General features: G+C 30.0%; 1 protein-coding gene across 1 annotated transcript; it reads right to left on the bottom strand.

Annotated features, from left to right (window-relative positions):
* Positions 1 to 3,288: 3,288 nt before the first annotated feature.
* On the bottom strand, positions 3,289 to 18,154 carry LOC143222490 (coatomer subunit zeta-1-like). Its single transcript, XM_076449093.1, has 7 exons — positions 18,073 to 18,154; positions 13,770 to 13,838; positions 10,940 to 11,021; positions 7,399 to 7,490; positions 5,208 to 5,341; positions 4,194 to 4,284; positions 3,289 to 3,474 (listed from the first exon to the last, which is right to left on the bottom strand). The coding sequence occupies exons 1-7, from the start codon at positions 18,088 to 18,090 to the stop codon at positions 3,427 to 3,429; spliced, it is 534 nt and encodes a 177-aa protein (XP_076305208.1). The 5' UTR covers positions 18,091 to 18,154; the 3' UTR covers positions 3,289 to 3,426.
* Between the last annotated feature and the right edge of the window lie 8,227 nt (positions 18,155 to 26,381).

Here is a 26,381-nt window from a genome sequence, read left to right as displayed (position 1 = left end):
AATAGCTGTTCCTAATTTTGAACTGAAAGACTGGAATGAAGGCGTGTGCGCGCGTGTTTTCGTATAGCAAAGCCACATCGGGCTTATTACTGATCCCACGGTATTAGCAAAGGGAGAGGCGGAAGGAAGGCAAATAGTTTGTTTGTTTTGTTTTTTGAATTTCGCACAAAGCTACTCGAGGGCTATCTGTGCTAGCTATCCCTAATTTAGTAGTGTAAGACTAGAGGGAAGGCAGCTAGTCATCACCACCCACCGCCAACTCTTTTACCAACGAATAGTGGGGTTGACCGTCACATTATAACGCCCCCACGGCTGAAAGGGCAAGCATGTTTGGCGCGACGGGGATGCGAACCCGCGACCCTCAGATTACGAGTCGCACGCCTAAACACGCTTGCCCATAGTTAACAAGGTCCACCGACAATTATGGACTACTTTTTACTGATTGAATCGTGCTTTTGTTTTTATTGAATTTTGCGAAAAGCTACTCGATGGCATTTTTGTACAAGCAGCCACTAATATTAAATTGATAAACTAAAGGAAGGCAGTTGGTGAACATCAATCACCCCAATTCAGAGGCAACTATAATAGATTAATGTGATTTGAGTGATGTTCTAATAACGCACTCATAGCCCCAACGTACATAGCGTAATTTTAACTTCTGGAGGTAAACTTCGGATCTACAATCCAGTACGCCAGCCACTGTTTTCAAAATAGCGGTCGTAAACTTTACAGAGCTCTTACGGCTTCAAACGGCGGAACTCATTTTTGCGACAATGTAATTGAACCCAAGAATTCTAGGGTTAAATGCGAGTATACTTAGCTACATCTAGCCCATGAATGTAAATAATAATAAAAAACAACTTAAAATCTTCAAATGTGAAAATATTAAAAAAACAAACAACTAAACATTTTAGTAAATTAATAGCAAGATTTTATTATTGGGAAGAAAATATTTCTGCAGAAGTACAAACATAATTTAAGAAAAACCAAACAAGAATATTTGATAGTTTTTTATATGCAAAAACGGCTCGTTTGGGTTGAGAAATTTTTTTATGTAGAGGAGTGAACAACATCACTGATTATTTGATAGTTTTATCATCATATACGTGTAAAAGTTCGTCGCTGAACGTAAATAAGTATATATTCAACTTCCATGTTTAATTTAATTTAATACATTATTATAAAAGCTGATTACAAATAAACGTAAAGCGGATGTGGAGTTGTTACATTAAGATCAAAATATTATTATGGATATTTATAGAAACAAACGACTTCCTGTTATCGTACAACAATCTACATGAAGTTTGCCCTAAACGTTCACTTTCTATTTTTTGTTTTTGCTTAACGATACAGATGCGCGGAAAGTAAAAGGCTGTTTTTCTTTCACCAAACGCTGCATTTTTTTCTAATGATGACAAAGCTAATTCGTTTGTTTTTCAAACTTAAGTGTACCATTATAAATAAATCAGCCAATAATAAAAGATAAAACAGCTTTAAAATATTTCAGTGAATAAAACCGCACATTGTTAGTTCGTATTAAATTTAACAATATTTTATTAATTTTAATCCAATATTCCATTTATTAACCTTCAGCACAAAGTACGTTTAACCACTAACTTTTTCATGCTTACCAAATGAAATTAAGGCTCCCTCTCACGTTATCGGCAAGTGTAACATTCCAATTTTATAATGTAATTTTAATATTTTGCAAAATTTTAATGGTTTTGTTATTGAAAAACATCGCAGACGTAAACAAAAACAACTTAAAATCGTTAAATTAATCCACTTATTTTTAACACAATTATAATTCTGTAATATTTTTTTATTTGAATGCGTATAATTTTTTTTTTCTGAGATACTGGGTTCAAGCTACAATTTTCCCAACAAATCACATACTCTATTTTGTGATTTCTACTGTCACTTGATACACTAAAAAATATTTTCATTGAAGCTTGAATTTTTTCTTTTTTATTACATGTATAAATAGTACCAAACAAATAATTATTATCAGTACTACAAATACGTGACATAAATATGTCATTATTGAAACATTAAATCATTTGTTTGTTATGATTGTTGTTGTTTTTTGTTTTTGAATTTCGCGCAAAGCTACTCGAGCGCTATTTGCACCAGCCGTCCCTAATTTAGCAGTGTAAGACTAGAGGGAAGGCAGCTAGTCATCACCACAAACCGCCAACTCTTGGGCTACTCTTTTACCAATGAATAGTGAGATTGACAGTCACATTATAATGTCCCCACGGTTGAAAAGGCGAGCATGTTTGGCGCGATGGGCATGCGAACCTGTGACCTTTAGATTACGAGTCGCACGCCTTAACCCACCTGGCCATGCCGGGCTGTGTATATTATGAAGTAGTCTATGAACATAATACTGTACTCTTCATTCTTATTTGATATTTGTTCATTACCTAAAAATATTTTCTAAAAACATTAATAAATGTTACATCCTTTTAATACAAGAAAACTAATATAACAGACAATGAAAAAAAGTTTTTAAAATTCAAGATAAACGAGATTAATCATTTTTATATTTTACATTTTTTTGCTTCACATTTATAGTAGTAAACTATTTCCTGCCCTAAATATATGACAGCTACAAATCAGTTGGATCTGAATGTAACATGAATGACATCTTATTGGCACATGAGCAAAATGGTAAGAAGAGACTTAGTTTAGGTACAGCAGTCCATAATTTCAAACTACTTAGAACTTTTTGAACGGGACTGACTGACACGTTTTCAACTCACCCACACTTGAAAGTACCCAGCAGTATCAACATCATCAAAATTATCTTGTAGTTCTTCATTTATTTTTAATGAAAAATAAAATTGGCCATGCTTAGAATAATACATTAAAAGCACAAACTAGGACTACTTAAGAACATGAATTAATTGTCAAACTACAAGATAAAAGTCCATCACAAAAACAATTTTAGTTTTTTAAGTTTGAAAAGTTAGATATACTTGTAAGTTAAACTGCAAATGAATTGAAATGCTCCAATTATGCAAAGTTTTCATTATTTCATTATCTAAACGTCTATTATGCAGTTTCTGAACCCCTCACGTTTAAATACACATGATTACCATGTGTAGTTCTCCTCTGCAAAACTAACTTTTTAAAGCCTTTTATAAAAACAGTAAAAAATGTTGCTGGAAAGATACATTTTAATTTTATTTTTCTTGCTTCTCCAAAAATCACTTGTTTGCCAAAATGTAAACTCTGGACATGGAAAAATTTGTCATAACATTAAAAAAAGAAGATGAGTAAGTCTTTATTTACTCTGGTGAACAATGTTTTTACAATACGTTTATTTGACTTCCTTGAATACAACAAAGAAAATTACAAGTTTCTTAAACCAAAGTAATGTGTGTGCTATATTAATTACAAAGAACTATGTTTATGATGGAGCTATTTCAGAAGAGACCATTTCAGCTGTTCTTTTGCTGATTGTAGTACCTGTAAGAGCCAAAATAAATTAGAGTTTATAAATTAAGATTTATAAGATATAGTAGTGTGAAAATATTTTAAAAAGTCAATATATCTGAAAAAAAGAAAAAAACATTTGGGGGGGGGATAGTAAAAATCATGAAACTAAATACATAGTATTAATGGCTGCAATATATAAAAGATAAATATAAACTTCTGAATTCTGATTAACAGCTGCTTTAGTTTTACTTTTGACAAATTTTACAAAAGATACAAGTTTGAAACAAGATGCCTTGATTAAGTCATCACACATACTTTTTTATATACTAAAAAAGTATATAATACTGAAATACCAGTATTTCCTGAAAACATATTAATTCTAAGCTATGATACTTGGATTCTACAGGTTATCACTGCTATATTGTACAGTTTTGTGCAAAATCTGTTTAAACGATACTGCTAAGAAACAAGTTGCACTGGTAACTGTAATAAGCAAAAGCAAGTCTCTTTTAACTTTTACTTCAAAAACGAACAAAAGCCGATCCTCAGTGACTGCTAAGTTATTACTGTAAAACAACTATTATTTAGAAAATATGTTTACCTTTAGCCCTGTACAAGAATTGCAACGTTAATTTTAATCAAATCAAAACAAAAACTATTAATAATGCAATTATAACTATTACTGTTGTGAAGTACAAATATAACATTTGTAAATAATTAACTTACAAAATGATCAGGATGTAACTTACCTGTGCAACTGTCTGTTCTCCTAATGGAATGTCATCTGTTCTTAAAGCTACTTTTTGTACAACAGCTGATGGATCTCCTTCAAGTATGATACTGTGAAGAAAAACAGAGACAAAAATCCATTAAGAAAGCAGTACTAGTAATTAGTTGGTCTTATGTGTTGTTGAAATGCAGGACAGAGGAATTTCATTATACTATTATAGCCTAGTCAAAATCTATTACATGCTAATCTGTATCAAATCTTACAGCTGATGATCCAGATATAGGATTAAAATACTCTTGAAACAATTATATAATTAGAAAGGGTGTACAATTTTAAACCACTGGGGAGCAAACTGAATGTACAATACTTTATATTATAAATAAATACATAAGAAAACTGAAACCTATAAATGATTAGATTGCACCAGATCATTAGTTTGGTAGCCTTGTTATTAAGAACAATTTCAGTCATTATCCCAAATTCATACACAACATTAAAGTGCAAAATAATCTTTATAAGTGTAAAAATGAATTATAATAAGAATTTTGACCATTATAACCAACAATATTAATAAAACTAACTTTCAAAGAAAAGTATTCACTGTTTACGAACCACATGAAGATCAAAACTTTACTGCTACAATTAACGGACTTCATTAAGATACATTTAACCTGAACAAATGTGTTCACGTACCTATAAAGTACAAACTGTTAACACATCTTCCAATAAAACCATTAATATATTCTTTCTTTTACTTTATAATAACAAGATATTTCAAATATTAAACTAGAAATAAATGAGCTATGTGGGTAATAAATCTCTATTAGAACAATAGAGTTAAAAAACTGAGTTTCAAATAATTGTTTCTTTTTTTAGTGTTTATAACTTTGAGAAACACAAAAAATGCTTTGAGACCAATAAATAAATTATTAATCACAATTTTTCATAATTCCTTGAGTAATGATACAAGAATAGGTTCCAAGTTGTTAGTATCGAAACACTCTGTACTATATAAAAATTAAAGAAATTTTACCCTCCATCACATATTTCATCAATGGCCAACATGATGATGTCCAAATTTTCCAGAAGTGTTTTTTTTTCCACATTTTTGCGTAAAATTTGTCCAACAGCATCATACAAGCAATTAAGGACACTGCTTAGTATAAGCTACAGAAAAAAAGGTTCATTTCTTTTTTTTTTCATTACACAAAAATAACTGATGCATACAATATGCATCAAAACAGAAAACAAGACGAGAATACATTTAAAATAAACTTTTCCACAAATAATTTTGTTGATATTAAAATAAATTTCGATTGAAATTTCACCATTTATCTATTATTCAATTAAAAATAGTTGTACCACAAGAGAAGCAAGTTTATCCTTTCATATTTTCCATTTTAATAAAGACAGTTTCATAAATAAATTTAAGAAATATTTCTAAAACACTGACTATACAACCACCCCAAAACACATACTCCACCTTAATATATCTCAAATTATCATATAAAACCATAAAAACACAATGTAGAGAAATGGAACATTAACATACAGTAGTTTTTTTTTTTCACAGTTGAATGCACTAAAAATTAGGACCAAAAGACAATGCAGCAGTAAGTAAATAAACACATTTGTAAAATAGAGTTCTTAACTGTACTGAATTGTTAAGATAGGCACACATATGTACCATCCTATATTAACCCTTTGGATGCAATAATCAGATTTATATGATTTGACATTTATAGCTGTTTGGTAGGATGAAAGGATTTACCTTATGGTGTCACAAAAACTTTTCCTCACAGTGCAACAATTAGGATACTTGTACATCTTTGAATTTCCTGACTCATACACAAGTGTATATGATCAAGAAAAAATGCAACAAGTGCATTTTGTTATTGAAAAAGAAACAAAGTTTAAATTATAAATTTTATTTTTAAGTGGCTAACTGACACTTTGAGAACCAATCCTAAATTTAATTATGCACTTGGAGTGTTGAGTTATTTTATTATTGCTTAAAAATTCTCTTCAAAAATGATTTCAGTGCAGAAAACTTTACTTCATTTTTAATTTGTACAGTATATGTAAGTGTTAATACTCCATGTAAACTTTTATAAGAGTAGTTATCACAGTAGATACTGGTTATATTGATAAACTTTATACCTTAATAACACATGTTTACATTATTAGAGTAGATATTTAAAGATGGCATCACTACACTGTAATGTAATATCTCATATTTTAAACTTAGCATCAATGTTACAGAACAAGCAATTTTACACTAACAATCATATGACACAACAAACTTCCCATATTATTTTTTAACACTACCACAAAATTAGATAAGCCTACATTAATTTTATTAAATAATGTTAAAAAAATTGTGTATATTTTCAAGCATATAAAATAACTACAGTAACTAAAAATGACAATCTCCAGAAAACTTTGTTCATACAACATGAAAATAACAATCTCCAGAAAACTTTGTTCATTCAACATGAAAATAACAATCTCCAGAAAACTTTGTCCATTCAACATAATGTTCCAGCTTCAATTATTCACAGTGCAGAGTGAAATTAACAAGTACTCCGAGTAGAATTAGTTGGCCAATCCAGTGTTCAATCTTCTACCAAGAAGATGATTGTACATGGAAACTGGAGTTTATTTTTTCTAGAAAGCTCACCATTTTTATTTAAGTGAATTATTCCAGTATTTTACTACTGTACACTGAAACTCATATTTCCATCACCATTTTTATTTAAGTGAATTATTCCAGTATTTTACTACTGTACACTGAAACTCATATTTCCATCACCATTTTTATTTAAGTGAATTATTCCAGTATTTTACTACTGTACACTGAAACTCATATTTCCATCACCATTTTTATTTAAGTGAATTATTCCATACTCCAGTATTTTACTACTGTACACTGAAACTCATATTTCCATCACCATTTTTATTTAAGTGAATTATTCCATACTCCAGTATTTTACTACTGTACACTGAAACTCATATTTCCATCACCATTTTTATTTAAGTGAATTATTCCAGTATTTTACTACTGTACACTGAAACTCATATTTCCACTTATCCTCAGAAAGCTTTTCAAAATTCAATAATAAAATACATTTTAAACACAACCTTTATTTCTATTCAAATCTAGGCTAAACATTAAAGTAAATGGAAAAAAACAAAACAAAAAGCTACGAAGACCAATTTCTCACCTCATTCTCATGGCTACTTCCCATCACATAAAAATAGAGGTCAACGTTGCTTCTATAGATACTGGTCATTCCATCCAGCATAATGATCTCAGCTATTCTCAAAAAATATAAATTGAAAAAAGACTAAATAATTGTTTTTTGAATTTTGTGCAGTTACATGAGTACTATCTGCTCTAGCCATCCCTAATTTAGGAGTGTAAGACTGGAGGGAAAGCAGCTAGTCATAATCACCCACTGCCAATTCTTAGACTACTCTTTTACCATGAAATATTGGATTTGACAGTCAAATTATAATGTCCCCATGGGTGAAAGGGCAAGAATGTTTGGTATGATGGGGATTCAAACCTGCATCCCTTGAATTACGAATTGAGCATCCTAACCACCTAGTCATGCTGGGCCAGACTACTTTATGAACATTACATATGACACTTACTCTGCACATGTGTACATTTGCACATATTTTTAACTTGTAATGATCTAAGCCCAAGGTTTACCATTTTATATCTTTTACATTCTTTCTCAGTATAATATCAAACACAACACCAATGAAAAGCTTTTCATTTTTAATTTATTGCTGAACTGACAAAATTAAATAATTTTATTACGTATTAGAGATCTTTATACCTATTAATATTTTTTTGGTTTTAGCTTACTTCATGTTCAAATAATGAAAAATAATAAATCTATTTTAACCCTTAAACAGCAGAAATGTTGTAGGTAGAAGCATCAGTTGATGATCGCCACTGTTTTAGGGTTAACATTAATTGAGAATGGCCTCCAGAGATTTTTAATGAATGTACCCAAAACCTCTGATAATGGTGCACTTCTGTTAGGGTGGAACAAGGGGTAGAATCACTTGAGAAAGTCAAGAAAAGTTGTATCACAAAATAAATCCCTCTTACAGAAAATACATAAACAAGCAAACATTTAAAAGCACTAATCTTTTGTGATGAGATTTTATTATAAATCATATGAAGGTTTTATTTACCCAAAAAACCATTAACGTTGCACCACTTAGTTTGAAATAGATTAACTCTTTTATCAAACTGTCATTAACATTGCATCACTTAGTTTCGAATAAGTTAACTCTTTATTAAGTTATTCAATAGTGAATTTTAATTTTTCAATATTTTAAACAGTTTGTTGTTTTAACACTTTTACCATGGGTGAGTGGATTCCATGCACCCCATATCCTCCTAAGTAATAATAAAACAGTAACTGTGTAATGTTTAAACATTTATATCCATCTCAAGATTTTAGAAATTATCAGTAAATATTACAAAGCAATTATAGACAAAATATCAGATTCATAAATTAAGGTTTAATAATTTAAATTAATTACTTGCTTGGGCATTTTTTTTTTTTAATGTTGACTACCCAACCTGCAAATTAATTTTATTTTAAGATTAAAAATAGTTTTATGCATCAGAAAATTGCCACATTTCACATGCAAAATCTCTAATAACCTTGAGATAATTCAAAGGTTTTTTGTTTGTTTTCTAAAGAAAAATCTTCATATTGTATCAGTTATTTCCATTATTACATCTCTGTATGGGTTTAATTGATTTGACCAGTCATAACTATCATAAAAACTAGGAATATAAATTGTTTTTTTCATTCTAGAATGACTACATATTATTACATGAAACCACAAATGTTTAGCCTAAATTCCATAATATTATATACATATATAAAAATTTATCATTTTACGTTACTGACTTTACAACAGTGTCTGACTCCCACTAAAGAAGTTGAATGATGTGGTACATATGCACTCACGTTACCATATCCGAGAATATAAAACTGACCTTTACAAAGCGACCTGTCATGGTCATGTTCTAATTAATCAGTATTTTATAAAATATAGGGACATTTTGGTTACAATACATGTGTATATATGTTATTACCATTTATAAACAAGTTTTTAAATTTCAGTTACTTTCCTTAAAACATAAAACAATAAATACAAATGTATAGAAAATTATCTCTATTAGTTACAAACTTTGAGGTTGTTTGCTGCAGAATAAAATATTTATATCAAATATATACAGTTTGAAATAACAAAAAATCACATTACTATATCATTACTACAGAATTCCACTAATTTATCAGGCTTAGTAACTAAGCTGTGTTTGGGTTTATAAAATGATTTTTTGAGCTCCACAATGTATTACCTTATCACTTCCATTCTACCATGAAATAATGGTTTTGATTCATTTTACAAACATCACAGGGAGAAGTAAGTTTATGTAAGCAAATGTTTATTATTATCTTACAAAACACAGAAGGTACAAGGTACTCTTTAAACTAGCATTTTAATATTAGTAATTTGAGTAACTAATTTGTAAGAAACTACATACTATGTATTTGGTTATCACAAACACCTTATTCAAACAAATGCTGCATTTAACATATCACGTGAAAAACAAAAATAAATATTTAGGATGTTTAAAAATATATACTTTTAAATTAATAAATTTTCTAATATATAATATTAAAATTAGGATTATAATCTATAATTTGATATACTTATTGACATATATTAATAAAATAGTAGTTCAATAAGATTATTCATATTGTCGAGAAATTAACAGCTTCTTTACTCTTTACCGTAATTTCATCATATCGTAAAACAGTCCTTCTCGGCACTCCCCCCTGACAATAGCAATAGAATGCATATAGAATAATGGTTATTTAGTTAATCAATTATTTCAAAAAGGTTATTACTAACTGGGTTAAGGATGATAAGTAACATAATGACGATAAATAACCATTTAAACTTCACAGCATAATAACAACCATCACTAACATTTGTAATGCCAAGAAAGTATCTGTTGTCAAACAGTAGTTCAAAACTAAATGAAATGTTACAAATATTTAGTTGATCTGTAACTGACAAACTTATTTATATTTGTTTTTTAATTTTGAGAAAAAACACCCAGAAGTATCGTTAATCCAAGGTACTGTTAAAAGCAGAATGTTTACAACATTTGAATGGTTCATTAGGTAAGTAATATCTTTATTGTTCTTTTCATATTTTTGATACTTTGGCATATTATTCATTTACATTTTTAAAAGATAGAGCTATTACCTGCTTTCTTTTTGTGAAAGGAAATACTCTCATGTACAAGTGGAACCTCTACTGCTTTTGCAGTTAAATACTGGATAAAACTGTTAAAATAATTATTAGGAAACTAACTTATTTCAACTACACATCCTAATAATTTTTTCTGACATACTGTGATACTCTAACCACAAGTAGCAAACTCATTAACTTCTGTGACAGTAAACTTTAAAAAATTAATTCAATAACATTAAAACCTTGCTTAAAATTAGATATATGGACAAAGTTGGATATTCATTACATAATGTACTGTTTCTTTTATTCCAACATTTAAACTCATTAACTTAAATATTAACACAATGAATAGTTAAGAAGTTTAATACTTAGAATGAAAAACAAATTCACACAGTGAACGTTCCACAACTTTGTTTCTTAACTATAAATATCTATGTAACAAGTCTCAAACAACAAAATTACCATTAGCTCTGTGTGTCTTGTTGAAAAGATTCTTTTCAAATGCCTTCTGTTCTTTGACAGTGGGAAAAGTGTTGTCATAATACTGAAATGAAAACAATTACATAAAGGCTTAAACTATAAATAATTAAACTCTCAAGCAGAATGTTTAACTTCCTACCAGCAACACAATGACAAGAATTTGGTAAAATCTCTTTATGGATGAGCTCAATGAAATATGACAAGTTCAGAGTATAGAAAATGTTGTCAAAGGACTTAGAACATTTGAATAAAAGTGTAATATAGGCAGCCCTCAAATCACCAAGGGAAACGAACTTCTGATTTTTAACATTGTAAATATGAAGACCCACAGTTGTCCCACCAGGGATTTTTTTTTTCAATTTTTTAGGTTAGAAGTGTTTTGGTTTTAGACAACAACAAAAAAATCTTCTTTGAAAGATAGCAATCACTGGCCTAAGAGTCTGGAAGTGAGGGTATTAGAAACTTGTAAACACAGAGGAAGCACTATCTTCTATATGCACATGTAGGAAGCAAATTTCAAAAGCAATGAGATGTTGAATATATTTATCTTTGAAATCATCATCAACAGTATTGTAAGACCAATTACCAACTTTCTTCAGCCATAGGGTTCTCAAAGGAGACACTACCACTCAAGGAAGACATTGAAAAGTAAAATATCTCAGTTTAAGTTGACAAAGCATATCTATACAAGTGAATATATGTGTTAAAACATTCTAAATAACAGATAAGATAAAAGAATGAATGAGAGTGAAAAACATATTTCTATCTTCTCACAGTGTCCTTTTTCAAAGAAAAGTTGAATACATAAAAACTGACAAATGTTCTCTAAAACTGTATTCAAATTAAATATTTTGCAATAACATGCCACATAAATACCAATCACATGTTAAAAGGAAAAGAAAAAGTCCAACAAAGAAAGAAGCAGATCAAAAACGTTTTCAGCAACACTTGTTTAAAAACATCGTGCCATGACAGTTAGACAAGAAATAAAAAAAAAGAAAAATAATAAAAACAAAAACATTAAGGTTGGAATTACAAATAGTTAACTAAACCTTACCACAAACATACTAAGCAGAATGTTTAACTTTCTATCAGCAACATAATTACATCAAGGCTTAAATTTCAAACAGTTAATTAAACAAACTTACCACAAACATACTCCAAGCAGACAGAGTAGGAGAGAAGAAAGCTCAGTACCTGGAAATTAAACCCTACTTCTTTCACTGGGGATCTTATTATATTTACAATAAAACTAACAAGTGCACATGAGAAGGAGGGATGTACCATGAATATAACAAGATGGACAAGAGTAAACTTAGGCTAAGACAGCCAGAAAAAGAGGATACAACTGATACTGATACTTGAAGCTGTTGGTACTTTGTGAAACTTCACAATTACAAAATTGAGGAAAAATAAGACAACTGTACATTTTACAAATACATCATGAAGAAACCAAGGTTATGAATAAAAAATGAATTTGTGAAATGTACAATTTTCATTTTCAATTCTTAAAAAAAGAATTAGGTAAAAGGACCTATGAGTCACAAAAAATTATGTACAAGTAAAGATTATATTAACCCTGTTTCAATCCATCACATCACAAATGGACATGTTTATTGCCTGAAATTTATCACAAAAACATTGACTGTGGAACCAAACTAAATACATTACTAAAATGTGCAATGGTAGTAGAAACACTATCCTGTTTACAAAGTCCTATGTTTGTGGAAAATATGACCTGCATGACATTTAAGAGCATTGTATAAGCCAGTCTTCACTTTTTTTGCAAAGTAATATTTCAAGTAGTTAAATATACAAGTTTCAGTGAAAAAAAATAATTCATTATGGGAGACAAGTTTATTAACTTTCAAGGAAATGAAAAAGGTTAAATGACATAACACAGCAAACAAAATTATGTCTTCTGAACATACCAGTTTTTATCACAACAGAAAAACCTAAAATTCTTTGTTACAAAGTGATATAACTATTGTAAAATCAAAGCGTATCATAAATACTTTGTCACTTTTGCATATTTTCCAAAGTCATGTGCTTTATGTTATTAAGTACTTTATATTTAGTTGAATGAAACAGTTTTTTTTCTGCTAATTTCTTGATTAAAATTAATATTTTATGATTAAATACTTGTTAGCAGGTTACCACATGCACACATTACTTCTCAATTCACCCGATTACTGCCAATATTCACAAATCCCCATTCACTGCTTCAAATAAAAGTGAAAACCAGTCTACAACAGATAGGGTTAACTAGTACATTTAATTGGTTATAAGTAATTTTAAAGAATAAAATATTCAATTCACATTTCATTGGTTATAGTTTTATATAGAAATATTCACACAAAATATATTTGACATTTTAGTTTGCTGTTAAGTTGTGAGAATGTATTATGACAGAAAGCAAACAGCTTTGAACAGTTCTTAATGGGAACTCTATGGGACTCTAAAACTATATTCTGTTATAAACAAATGGTCATTGCACATACTACAGTTCTCTAATTGTCTGAATTTTGAATACTTAAAGTGTGAAATTTTGTATGTATTTTTGTTTGTGGTGCAAGTCAATTGACAGTGCAGGAGTTTTGGTTAGATACATAGATACTGACAGACACTTTACGTCCATTACAATAAGAAGATTTTAACATAGATATCTATAGAGACAAGAAATAAAACTGAGAAACTTAAGTTCATGAAGTCAGTTCTCTACATAAAATCTGATCAGGAATATATTTTTACATAACAATACAAAAAAAAAAAATGCACAAATTACAATAATCTGTAATAGACTCTTTCTTACCTTTGCCAAAATTCTATTTCCATCATTGTCCAAAATGGCAATGGCCTTCACAGTGTACAGTGTTGGTTCCTTTTTAAAGAAAACAAATACAATTAAACAGTTCTTAAAAATGCTCATATTCACAACAAATAATTTGTTGAGACAAGCTTTTAAACTCATTGAAAAAGAGCAGTTACATAAACATGTCGAGATATTTTTTAAAAAGTTATCCAAACCAGATTAATGATTTTGGTTAACACAAAGAAATAATGCACTTTAGTACAAACACAGTTATCTTGTCAAAACATTTTTGAATGAAAAGAATGAATAATGTGAACACATTACACACTGCTCTTCTATAGATCATACAAAAAAAAGTAAAATAAACAAAATTTTTTTGATTACCAACATCACCTGAATCTCATTTCTGATAAAAATCCATTAAGCTTTTAAAATGTTTTAAGCATCATTTATAATTTTTTTTTCTGATACTTAAGATTATTAGACCATATCTTGTTAGATCCATAGATGCCAAATAACTATGGAACAAAAATAAGAGCAAAAGAAAACATCAGAATTCCAAATATTTGACTTTTTCTTTCATTAAGTAATAAATTCCAAAGTTTTATTATTGGGAATCTCTGAAAAAGGTGAATTACATAAGAGTACAAATAAAAAGTATTTTATAGAATAGTAACGTCAATTCTATAAAAGAGACAGACTAGAAGTACTTAATGAGATATACAAGAATATTAAACCTATAATAATAATAATACATAATTCAGCCAACTTGAATGAATTAGGTTAGATTAAATACATATCATGCCAATACAAATTATTTTAATTTTACATGTACTAATGAACATATGTGTTTGCAATAACGCAGATCTAACAACAAAAACTGAACAATGTTAAAAACACTAAAACAAAATAACATTAGATATTTAGATACCTTTACAGATAATTATACCAATGCTCTGTCACCGTTTCCTTACAACAGTAAATTACAAATATAAAGAACTTTCTACATCTCTGTTAACCTGAAGATGACCTAGAAAAGTCAAAACATTGTTCTCTGGTCTATTAGATAAAGTGTTAATACCAATACCACCCATTCCGAGATGCATTTTTACCTCAAGTGGGTTTCTCGTCATCAAGAGATATGATGTAAAGATAACTTGTGTCACTTTTTCTGATGGAGATTATTATTGATTGTGTTAATATACTACTGTCATTTCACTCTCTAACTGCTTGAGGTTTGTGATGGTTGAACAGATATGTTGTAAAATAACTTATGTCACTTTTTCTGATGCAGATTATTATTGATTGTGTCAATATACTACTGCCATTTCACTCTCTAACTGCTTGAGGTTTGTGATGGTTGAACAGATATGTTGTAAAAATAACTTGTGTCACTTTTTCTGATGGAGATTCTTCTTGACTGGTGTTGCATACTGCTGCTTGGAGCAACTTTTGTCACTAACATTTTGTGTTTATAGATTCTTACCTGCTACAAGATATATATATACATTTTTTCCACAATTAATGAACAACTTGTTGTAGGTCTTCCTCTGGATGGTTCTGCACTCTACGTTTCCCCAAATTCACATGTTTACTAAAGCTTCTAAGTACAAGAAATATCTCCATTTTGTAAATTCTAATTTCTTGATCTAATCATATCTTTATGATCTAAGTGGTTTGGTTTGTTTTGAATTTTGCACAAAGCTACATGAAGGCTATCTGCTCTAGCTGTCCCTAATTTAACAGTGTAAGACTAGAGGGAAGGCAGCTAGTCATCACCACCCACCACCAACTCTTGCTGTTTCTTCTTTCCAATGAATAGTGGGATTGACCATCACATTATAATGCCATTACTACTGAAAGGGTGAGCATGTTTAGTGCAATGGGGATCTAAGTATATGAATATAGTATTAGAAATGGTTGTTACCTACCCCTTCCCAAAAACAAATTTAAGGCAGTATCATGCTAAGCAAAGTCAAAATGTTGCTTTCATACACTTGTATGATAACTTTACAGCAGTTATGGTTGTCATATATCTTGCCAATTGACATATTCAAATACAATCTTCTACATAAGCTTATGGTTCAATAAACTGTCAGATGTGAATTCTGCAATTAATTTAATTAAGATAATTATAACAGAACTTATAATGAGTAGTTTATATAAACAAATGATTATACTCCAAAGATGCACAAATGATAAAATTACAAAGCAGACATAATTAATAAATTCAAACCTTAAGAATCTCTCTTACATACTAGTAAATACAACTAACAGTATTACCAGCTATTAATTCAACTATACTACAGAAGTCATGCCATAACATAGTGTTATACATACTACAGCTGAGTGAATGGTAGTGCTAACATTCACCTAATACCATGAAGACTTTACTAAATCAAAAAATTAAAATAAATAGCAAATAAACAAACGTTTTAGAAAGATCATGTCATTTTGTAAAATTTTGCTTCAAATAAATTGTAGCAAAAAGAATGTTGAATTCATAATAGAATGGAATAACATAATATGGACAATAAGAGTTTAATTCAAATTCATCTCAGAAATATTTAAATGTAGAACAAACCCTTCTACACTGAATTAATTTTGAAAACAAAGTATCATAGCAAAACTTGTTTGTTGGCTTGTGCTGGGCACTAAAAACATTCCTTTGGTGCTTTTTTAAGGATTTTTGAGTCCAATGTGTAATATTAAATAATAAAATATGGTGCAATGCAACAGTATTATTACCACAACTCAGTTAATTTAGGCTATTACTTAGCGAGTTAAGATGGACTCAAAAAACCCATAAATACTGTATATACTTCACTAACATGAGAGGCCTAACTATAGGTTTTTAGTTGCCAAGCTGTACAAATGAGATACGAGTAGATAAAATTTCACTCCACAACAGAGGGTGCAGTCAATAAGGAACAAATTAAGTCTCTACATCACAGAACATATTTTCAGTTTTATCTTTGATGAAAATAAAAGAAAGTTGCAACATAACCACTCCTTTGATGATTTTACTCAAACCTAAATAATTGAGCAAATCATTTAATGCTCACAAAGTCATTTGTATAACTAGTATTTATTACCCTATCCAAACTATCAAAAATATTAAATCTTTGACAACAGTTAACAATTAACACTTGTGTGTTCCATACTTTTTTCCTTTAAAAGTTACTTTGATAAACATTACTGGCTAAAATGTTTAATATATCTAGTCTTATTACTATACTTTTATTGTAGAAATTGTTTTGTACTATTATGTCAGTAAATTAATTTACAACTAATCTAAATTTCATGAGATATCACCCAATTTGTGGTACAAAATTAACAGTGAAGAAACATAAATTACATTTAATTAATTAATTATACTCATTACTATGTTTATTTTTAGTTTAAAGTTGTAAGATTGTCCTTCTTAGAGATTAATTTAGGTCTTATAATTTTCTTTCATGTTTCTCAAGTCCTCCTCCAATGAAAATCATGTAAATAAACCTTCAAACCTGGACTCATTTTGGTATTTCTTCTCTAAACCTTCTCAACATCTCTTTTAAAGTACTTTAATCAAACCCAAAATAAACACACTATTTCAGTGTTAAGTTTTAGCCATTTTGCAAACAAACCAATGAATTAATCTGATCCATAACATTACTTCTATGCATAAAAACTAAAATAACATTTACTTTATTTCTAATTAGCTTACATTGTGTAAAAAAGTTTTGCCCAGATAATTAACAACAGTTATATCACAAAATAAGTAACTGTATGAATAATAAATACCTCTTGATTTAATGTAATAATCTTTATTACTGTCAAGTAATCTTTGAAGTTAATTTCTAAAAACCTGTCACTGTAGATTCTAAACTTTCAAAACACACAAGTTAGCACTAATATTATAAGAAGTTACAGAGAAACTTGAGCTGTAAAGTGTTATTTACACGCTGTACCAGTGAAAATGGTATCAATCTTAACTCCTCAAAATAATTACGACAGTTGGTTGATAATATCATAAAGTCATTTATGCATGAGACCGATAAAAACGTAACTTACAAGTCTCCGGATAAGTTTTAATAAAAGTTTTACACTAACATTTTAAGTTCAATGGCAGTTAATACGCACTAGCAATTGCACATAAATTTAACGTGCAAAACTGGGTACTGTTAAATCAAATTTTACTTTAAAACTAAAAAATTAAAATAACTTTATACATTCGGAAAGCTGTTTTATAATTTTACTTGTAGATCAATTAACTGCTTAACACATCTTATATTAAATACCAACAACAAAAATTACAAACCAACAAATTCACGTCCATCCTGTCAGATCCCACGTCACAACAGTGCCATCATGACGTACAATTCAATTCTTCAGAATATGAGAAATAAAATATATTATATATTTTATAAGAAAATAGAATAATTGTTCTTAGACTTAAAAATATTCAGTGATTTACATAAGTAAATCGTTTTTTTTCTAAGTTTATTAGTTTTTGTCATTTTTTGGCATCAGACGAAATATAAATTATTTCAAAATAAAACGCGAATAATTTAGAATTTATGTTTTTATAAGAGCAAATACATCTCAGTAAAGTGAAATTTTGGAAGAAATCACAAAGCTTCAGTATATTTAATCACTTGTTCATACGGATTTGCAAATTTAGCATTAAAGTTGTGATTATAATGACTTTTATATTACTGTTTATATACTTCATGGACCCAGCATGGCCAGATAAGGCGTTCGACTCGTAATCTGAGGGTCGCGGGTTAGAATTTCCATCTCACCAAACATGCTCGTCCTTTTAGCTGTGGGGTCGTTATAAGGTTCAGTCAATCTCACTCTTCGTTGGTAAAAGAGTAGCCCAAGAGTTGGCGGTGGGTGGTGATGACTAGCTGCCTTCCTTCCGGTCTTACACTGCTAAATTAGGGACGGCTAGGGTAGATAGCCCTTGAGTAGCTATGCACGAAATTCAAAACAAAACAAATATACTTCGGGAGTCATATTCATAGTTGACTTTACGATCTCTGGTATTAAGAGAAATATTTTATCGGCAGTCACGTGTGGTAGAGAAACTAATGTGCTTATTTTTATTTGAAACTTGTAGTATTCTCCCCCTCCCCCGAAAAAAGATGTGTGAAAATTTTTATCACTGTTACTGCTGTGTGATATCATATAAATTACTGATCAATCCTTCACGTTTTTCTACTGTAAGGTGTTATATATCATAATAATCTGGATAAATTTGTTTAATTCCTCTTCGAAAAATGTATTAAAACATAGACACTGATGTTCATAGATTCTTTATTCTTTAGGGTAATTTATTTTAAAATAAAATATTATTTTTGTAGGTATTCCAATTTAATGTTTCAAGGATATTGAGTCCCTTCCTAGGATAAAAAGACCAAAAAGTGAAAACAATACTTTAAGTGAGGTAAACATTTTGTTTATTGATTCAAGTAATTTCTTAATCATGGTAAAACAAGTTGAAGGCTTTAAAAATATTTCTACAATTGCATTTTAAACTGCATAAGTTTTCACTTGTTAAAGATGAAATAGCTTTTACATACTCAGCTAACAATATTTCCTCCCTATCACACTCCCCAGTAATTAAGTACTATTTGGCTAATTGAAAGAGAATATTGCTCTGATAATTATTACTAAAATTCTGTCACACAACAGGTTTTGGTAAATGATATTGTATAAATTAATTATTTTATCTCGAACGATTAGTTATTATTAAATGAAGATATCTATATTTTCGTAACTTTAAAAGGCACGAAATTATTCATTTAATTCATCTTAATTTTTCACATTCGAGTATCAGTTAAACAATTAATAATTACCATATTAAATTGCAACTTATGAATTTGTGTACGTTAGAGGGTCAGTAGCATGTTTGCAGAGTTACAACGCTAAAATCCGGGGTTTATTACCTTGAACAAAGTGTAATTAACTAATTGTGTAGCTTATGCTCAAATCAAACAGTTTGTATTTATGTAAAACTACTGTGATGTCATATATATATTCTACGTTATTAGTCCTTAGATAAATCTTTCAACTTTTCAATGTATTTCCTTAACTAATAAAACTTTAAGCTTGGTTATTCGCGAAATTAAATATATCATCAAAGGCGTCACGTGCTGTCTTCTCAGGAATAACTTCAGAAAAGATGCTATAAATAGAAATAGCGATCAGTGCGGCATCAGGATATTTTCGTTGGGGGAACTGAGGTAAACTGTGAAGTGGCTTCCAAAATGCCATTAATATGAAGTATAGATGGTAAATTATAATAATGTAAATACCAAGGTACATTTCAAAAAGGTGTGCTATTTTGAACTGCGTTTTCAATGCAGTTTTCATTGTAAATTCATACTCTGATTGATAATTCATTATTACAAATTAGAAATAATTTGTTTATGAAAATATGTGTATGTGTAAAAAAGGAAGCTCACCTAAATTCCACATAATAATAAAGAAATAAAGGCTAACTATCTTTCATCATGTTATGTTTATAGCCAATATTACTTAAAAAAAAAATGCTCCTGTTCTGGTGATTGGCAGCAAATTTTGGATGGCTGATACACAATGCAAAATGATCCCACAGAGAACACAACACCGACTAAATGCTTCATAGTTTTGACCTATACACAATACACTTATACATGCATGCTATGTTTTACTTTTCAATAAAAGATAAATTAAATTAATGGGTAAATACTTGTGAAACCTTTGATTTATCAAGTAAAATCCCTGATGATCTGTTGTAACTTGAAATCAACGTGGTTGTCTAATCTTCGTTAAAGCTAAAGACAGAATGGCATTACACAGAGAGCAGCAATACAGCGCATGGTTTCAGTGCATTCAATACGTTGCTATGGGACGCATGACACATACTTCCGTCTTAATGAAGACGTTGAGTTCTACAGATCTATGTCTCTTTGATGTTAATTGTTAAGGAACAACGACGATTGTGTTTTCCATATTTTATGTAGGTAACAATATTGGGAGGGGGGGGGGCTCAAACCCCTCTTGGCGCCGCCACTGATAGTGATACAGTATGGCGGTGGCAGCTCAACAGTTATACACTTCTCGTTGACATGAGAGTAGCCTTTCGTCATGTGCACTGTTTGTAATAAGTGAATATTTTATTTTTTCAACTCAGTTCAATCTTTTTATTTTCTCGCACAAGATGAAATCTCAATGAAGTTTTCAAATGGAGATTACTTCACAGATTTCCTGTTCAATCTCGCTGTTAAATCAAACTTATCTGATGCTCGTTTGGAAATTAGTTTTTCCTGCAAATACCTTTGGATGTATTGGAGAATACACCTTTGTTACGTTATGATATTTCTGCATAACCAGGTAGATTTAAATACAAAAATCTTGTGATTCACAAACTAATAAAGTTCGCACCCAAAGTTCTAACTAGATATGTGTGTATATATATATATATATATATATATATATATATATATATATATATATATATATACACCTGTTTTTGTGGTTTCTACAGGTTACTCTAAGGGAAATCAAGGGGATCTAAAATTATCACTTCACTCAGTCTATATGTCACCAGTCCTACCTTTGAACTACTGACCAGAGGGAAGGCAATCAGTCAGCAACTAGTAACATACCATAAATGAATGACAGATTAGAGGTTACTTGGGCCCTAGGCATCAGGAGGAGAAAAGTAGCTCCCTTCCTTCTCATAATAAATTTATTTGTTCAGTTTTTGAATTTCACGCAAAGTTACACAAAAGCTATCTCTGCAAACCATCCCTAATTTAGCAATGCAAGATTAGAAGGGAAGCAGCTGGTCATCACCATACAATGCCAACTACTGAACTATTTTACCAATGAATAATGGGATTAATTGTAACATTATAATCCCCTTACAGCTGAAAGGGCAAACATGTTTGGTGTGATGGGGATTCGAGTCAAGTGCACTATCCAACTGGCCATATCAGGCCCACACAAGATTGACATCACAACCAGGGAGAGACCTGATAAAGCAGGAAGTTCAGACAATGTAAGAAGTTGGAATCAATGAGCCTTCATTTCCAGCCTTCTGTTCATCACTTGTAATTATAAAGAAGAGGGGTGGATCAAACTACTTCTGCATAACTTAAAAAAAAAGTGAACTTTGTAATGAAATTCTACTCTGAACTTATGCACAACCAAGAGGCTATCAAGGCAAAACTAGATGGGACTAGGTTATTTTCAAAAGTCAACCTCAGTAAAGGTTATTGGCAGATTCTAATGGAGATGGCATCTAAAAAAGAAAGACAGCATTTGTGATACCAGATGGATGTTACCAATTTAAGTGGATGCCATTTGAGTTAGGCAACTCAGCAACAACATTGAACTGTATGATGAGATGGATGTTGTGTAACACCACCAACATCAAGTACAATGTGGATGATATTCAGACACACACTGCATGATAAAATACCACATAAAAAAATTTAGAGAGCTGTTCTATCAAGCAAGGGCAGCAGGTCTTACCATCAGACAATCTAAGTGCTACATTGGATATTCTGTGGAGTTTCTTGGACACAAGGTGAGAGTCTGACAGATAACAATGGAAAAGGTAGTTCATACACAAGACATATCAACTCTGATGACTAAGCAGCAAGTCATGTCGTTCCTGGGTTAGCAGGATAATACAGTAAAATACATCTTGACTATGTTGAAGTTACTGTGCCACTGACTGACTTGTCTAACAAAGGCTTGCCCAACAAGGTGAAGTTGGAACAACTACAGGAGGTGGCATTCCAGAAATTAATAAACATAATTGATAAGTTTGTCAATTCTTAGAATATCACACATCAACAAAGCATTCACTGCTTAGGTTAATGCTTCAGATATTGGAATTGGGGCAGTTCTCTTCCAAAATCATGAAGACAGACTGTTTAGAGTAATATATATATAAACAATCTGTTAAGTAGGAAGAACTTCTCTGTGATTTAATGAGATTGTTTGGCTATCATACCTGCCTCATCCAGACAGATTATCTATCACTTGAATATATTCATACATGCAAAATCGACAATGTGAGGAACATGAGGTGGGCATTATACCTCCAGAACTACAAGATGCACATTGAAGCCATTGAGGGGACTGCAAATGTTGGAGCAGAATGTATGTGTAGACTTTGCAGATAAGCTAAAAACAGTCTTTGTACACAAGTGTTAAAAAAAATTCCCTTAAAGTGTCTTATTGTCATATATAAAAGACTGTTTAGTTTTATTATTATTAATTCATTAATTTTGTATTTGTAATTCATTAGTGATGAGGTTATTGAATATTGTGTTTGAAATATAGGCTATGGAGATTTCTAGAAGGCCCAAGTGAAAGACATAAATAGCTACATTAAATATTCATGTTAGAGATGTTGGATCAGAAAAGTTAGAAAATGCAAATTCAAACATTGTGGGAATGAATAGCCTAATGGTTAATATATTAGAGTGAAATTAACAGTGTGAAGAAGACCAGGAGAATAATTTGTCTCCTAAAAGGGTGTTCTTAACTAATTGAACCCCTCTGTGTGGATTTTGACAAAAGGCAGATGATTATTGGAAGTGCAGGATTCAACTGCAGCAACTCATGCAACATCACAAGTGATTTACACAGGGATATTATTGCAATAAAAATAGTTCAGCTTGTCAACTGAATTGGCTTAAGTGGACTTTTGGCAAGAAGAGAACAAGATAGTGTTTAAGTACATTTAACTTGTTTTGAAAATATATACATTATTCTAAAGACAAATGGAATGTGTGCTGTTTGTTTATTATTGAAATCATTGCCAAAAAGTCACAGACACCTACTGTAGAAGAATCATTGACTCAACACACCAATACATTTACATTACTACATACACTGCTTAAAAAAAAACAGGTATTTGAGAATGGCTAATTCTAAAAAAATAAAATGCCCCTCCTGCATCATTTACTTGAAGTATCAATGTTATGTGCCATAGTGAAACATATATTTTACTGAAAACAGTCTATAATATACAAATTTAAAAATTCAGGTTTAGATGAGTTTATTTTCCATACAGAATAATAAAATCATGTCTTAGAACACTAATCAGTTTACAGTACTGAAGTTGATGAAATAATCACATTCAATAAAAAAAATGTTTATTACTTTTCATTACACAAACACTATACAGTCAACCTTATGAAACAGACAGATATGTAAACACAGTAGGTGGAATGTTCATAGATAATAGTACAGTCACAGTGAATTTGAGGTGCACAATCTAAATGTTATTTATTACTATATTAACACACTTCTACTAAACATATTCTTAACAAAACTGTGAATGTGATAATCAGTGATTAATGCTATTGAACAAGATATGCACCAGAATTACAAAGCAAAATATGTTTCCTCCTGAAAACATCAATCGACACTTTTAAATATCTATGTTTAATCAATAAAAGAAAGAATGGTTAAAAATATCGGTATCTTTAAAAATTTACCCTATTGTGAAAATCCCAGAGCATTATGCAAGTTTACTTGTAACTGTAAGCTATTATGGTCGTGCACACAATACTCATTTCCTTAGCAGTTACTAACAAACGTGAAAGAATGAAAATACAACAACAAAACAAAGTACAAATGTACTTTTAGTAGGATATTATGTAAGAAAATTCAGAAAATGGCAGTAAACATTCAAAACTACACAATATCAATATATAATATTCAGTTATCTTTGGTTCAAGTGCTACAATGAGCAAAGATATGTATGCTTTGGTGTCAGATTAACTGCTAATAACACAGTATTACATATACATATTTTGATGAGATTTTGAAAACTAAGAACTTGTTAACATATACTCTGTTTAACAGAATTTTCAAACCATTCTTTCTCTTCAAAATAAAAAGGAACACTTTCTTTTTTTGTAAACCTTTGGTAGTAATATTACCAATTTAATATTAATTTGTTACTATCTTATTTTCAAAAGACAAACATAACTTTCCACATTCACATGTAGTTTATTTCACATTTCATATTTTCTTTAAACACAATGAAATACAAATTTGAAGTTGGTAAATAAAAAACAAAAACTTCCTTCTTGCACAAATTTCTACTTCCAAGACTACAGCTCATCAGAATTATCTGCTCATGGTGGAAGGCTTTTGAATGTGCACTTCCATTTTAAAGTATAGTTCACTTTAAGATGTATCAACCATGGTGATGCCAGTTACAATAAACTGTAACTGATGTAAATATGGACAACAAATTACACCACCTTCTAAAACTGTTTGAAATTTATTAGTTAGAATAAATATAAAAGTACTGTGTAAATGTCACACATTTTAGTTGCTGATGAAAAAAAATGAATACTTTGTGTTTTAATACTTCATGTATAAACATCAACACATCCTTAGCATTTACAAAATAATTTTTAAGGTGCAAAACAAGCCTACATAAATATTAGTATGTGCTTATTTATACTACCAACAATATTGAGAAGAATGTCCATTACAAATGCATGATAATACACATTTTAATGGAGGGAAAACATATGGAAACTTTTTCTGTTTCAGTAAAACATCATCGTTGCTTGAGAACATGCAGGAAATGAGATATAGAACATAAAGTCTGGGTTTCAACAATAACAGAATTTAAAAACAAAGTAAAGGAACATGAAAGAGAAACCCTTCAGATTTAACTTGTTTACCTTGTATAAAAATAACTGAAAGTACTTAAGGCAAGATAATAAGGATAAGGAAACTTTGACAAAGGCTCAGAAATGTTGAATTTTATACAATCCACTGATAAGAATTAATCATTTAAAATAATAGATAAATACTGGATGACACACAGAACAAATGCAAGTACATTTAATCATTAAGTTCAAAGTTATTATGATATATGTCAAACCCTAAATACAATAAGATATAGAATGCTACGGACATATCACACAAGTTACTTGGCACTGAATTTTATATGTATTAAAAGTTGCATGTCCTCATAAAATAAGCAGTTTTATTATTTGTTGTAATTAAAATCCTATCATATTTTAATAGAGTTATAAACTTGTAAGTTAATTATGCAGTACATGAGCACAGTTTACTTTGAACATGCTACTTCCAATACCACATATATTCATATCTTAAACAATCAAAATTCAAACATAACCTCTACTCTTAAGCTATTTTTGGACACTCAAGCTTAAGGCAAATCTTGTGTGTAAAAAAGACAAAATTACAAAGGTGTAATAAAGTCAACCATGTTGAATATTATCATCAATATATTCTTACATGCATATTACATCACAAAGTAATGCAGTGCAAATATCATACAACATTTAGCTAACAGATAACTGTAAACAAAAAATATATGACACAAGAAACTACTAATTGTTAAAACAAATCCTACACAAACAGCATACCATTCATAGCGAGTTAGTATCAACAAAAGCCAAGCTGGCAGACAAATAAAACAAACTCAAGTTATTCAGAACAATGGAAAAATAAACTGGGAAAAAAACCTCATTTCTATAAGTATTCTTCAACACACTGTGTTAATCTTATGAAGCTATTAGCATGCCAAACTATTTACAATATGAAAAAAGTACAATGCTACAAACT

The sequence above is a fragment of the Tachypleus tridentatus genome, chromosome 8 (genome assembly GCF_004210375.1).
Source record: "Tachypleus tridentatus isolate NWPU-2018 chromosome 8, ASM421037v1, whole genome shotgun sequence".
NCBI classification, from domain to species: Eukaryota; Metazoa; Arthropoda; class Merostomata; order Xiphosura; family Limulidae; genus Tachypleus; species Tachypleus tridentatus.
Note: the sequence above shows the minus strand (reverse complement) of the source record. Positions and strands in the feature narration are given on the sequence as shown.

Coding starts and splice junctions, on each gene's coding strand:
- LOC143222490 (XM_076449093.1), bottom strand. Junction 11,022..13,769: donor GAAATAGAATTTTGGCAAAG/GTAAGAAAGAGT, acceptor TTTTCATTTCAG/TATTATGACAACACTTTTCC. Junction 4,285..5,207: donor GATGAAATATGTGATGGAGG/GTAAAATTTCTT, acceptor TTTTCTTCACAG/TATCATACTTGAAGGAGATC.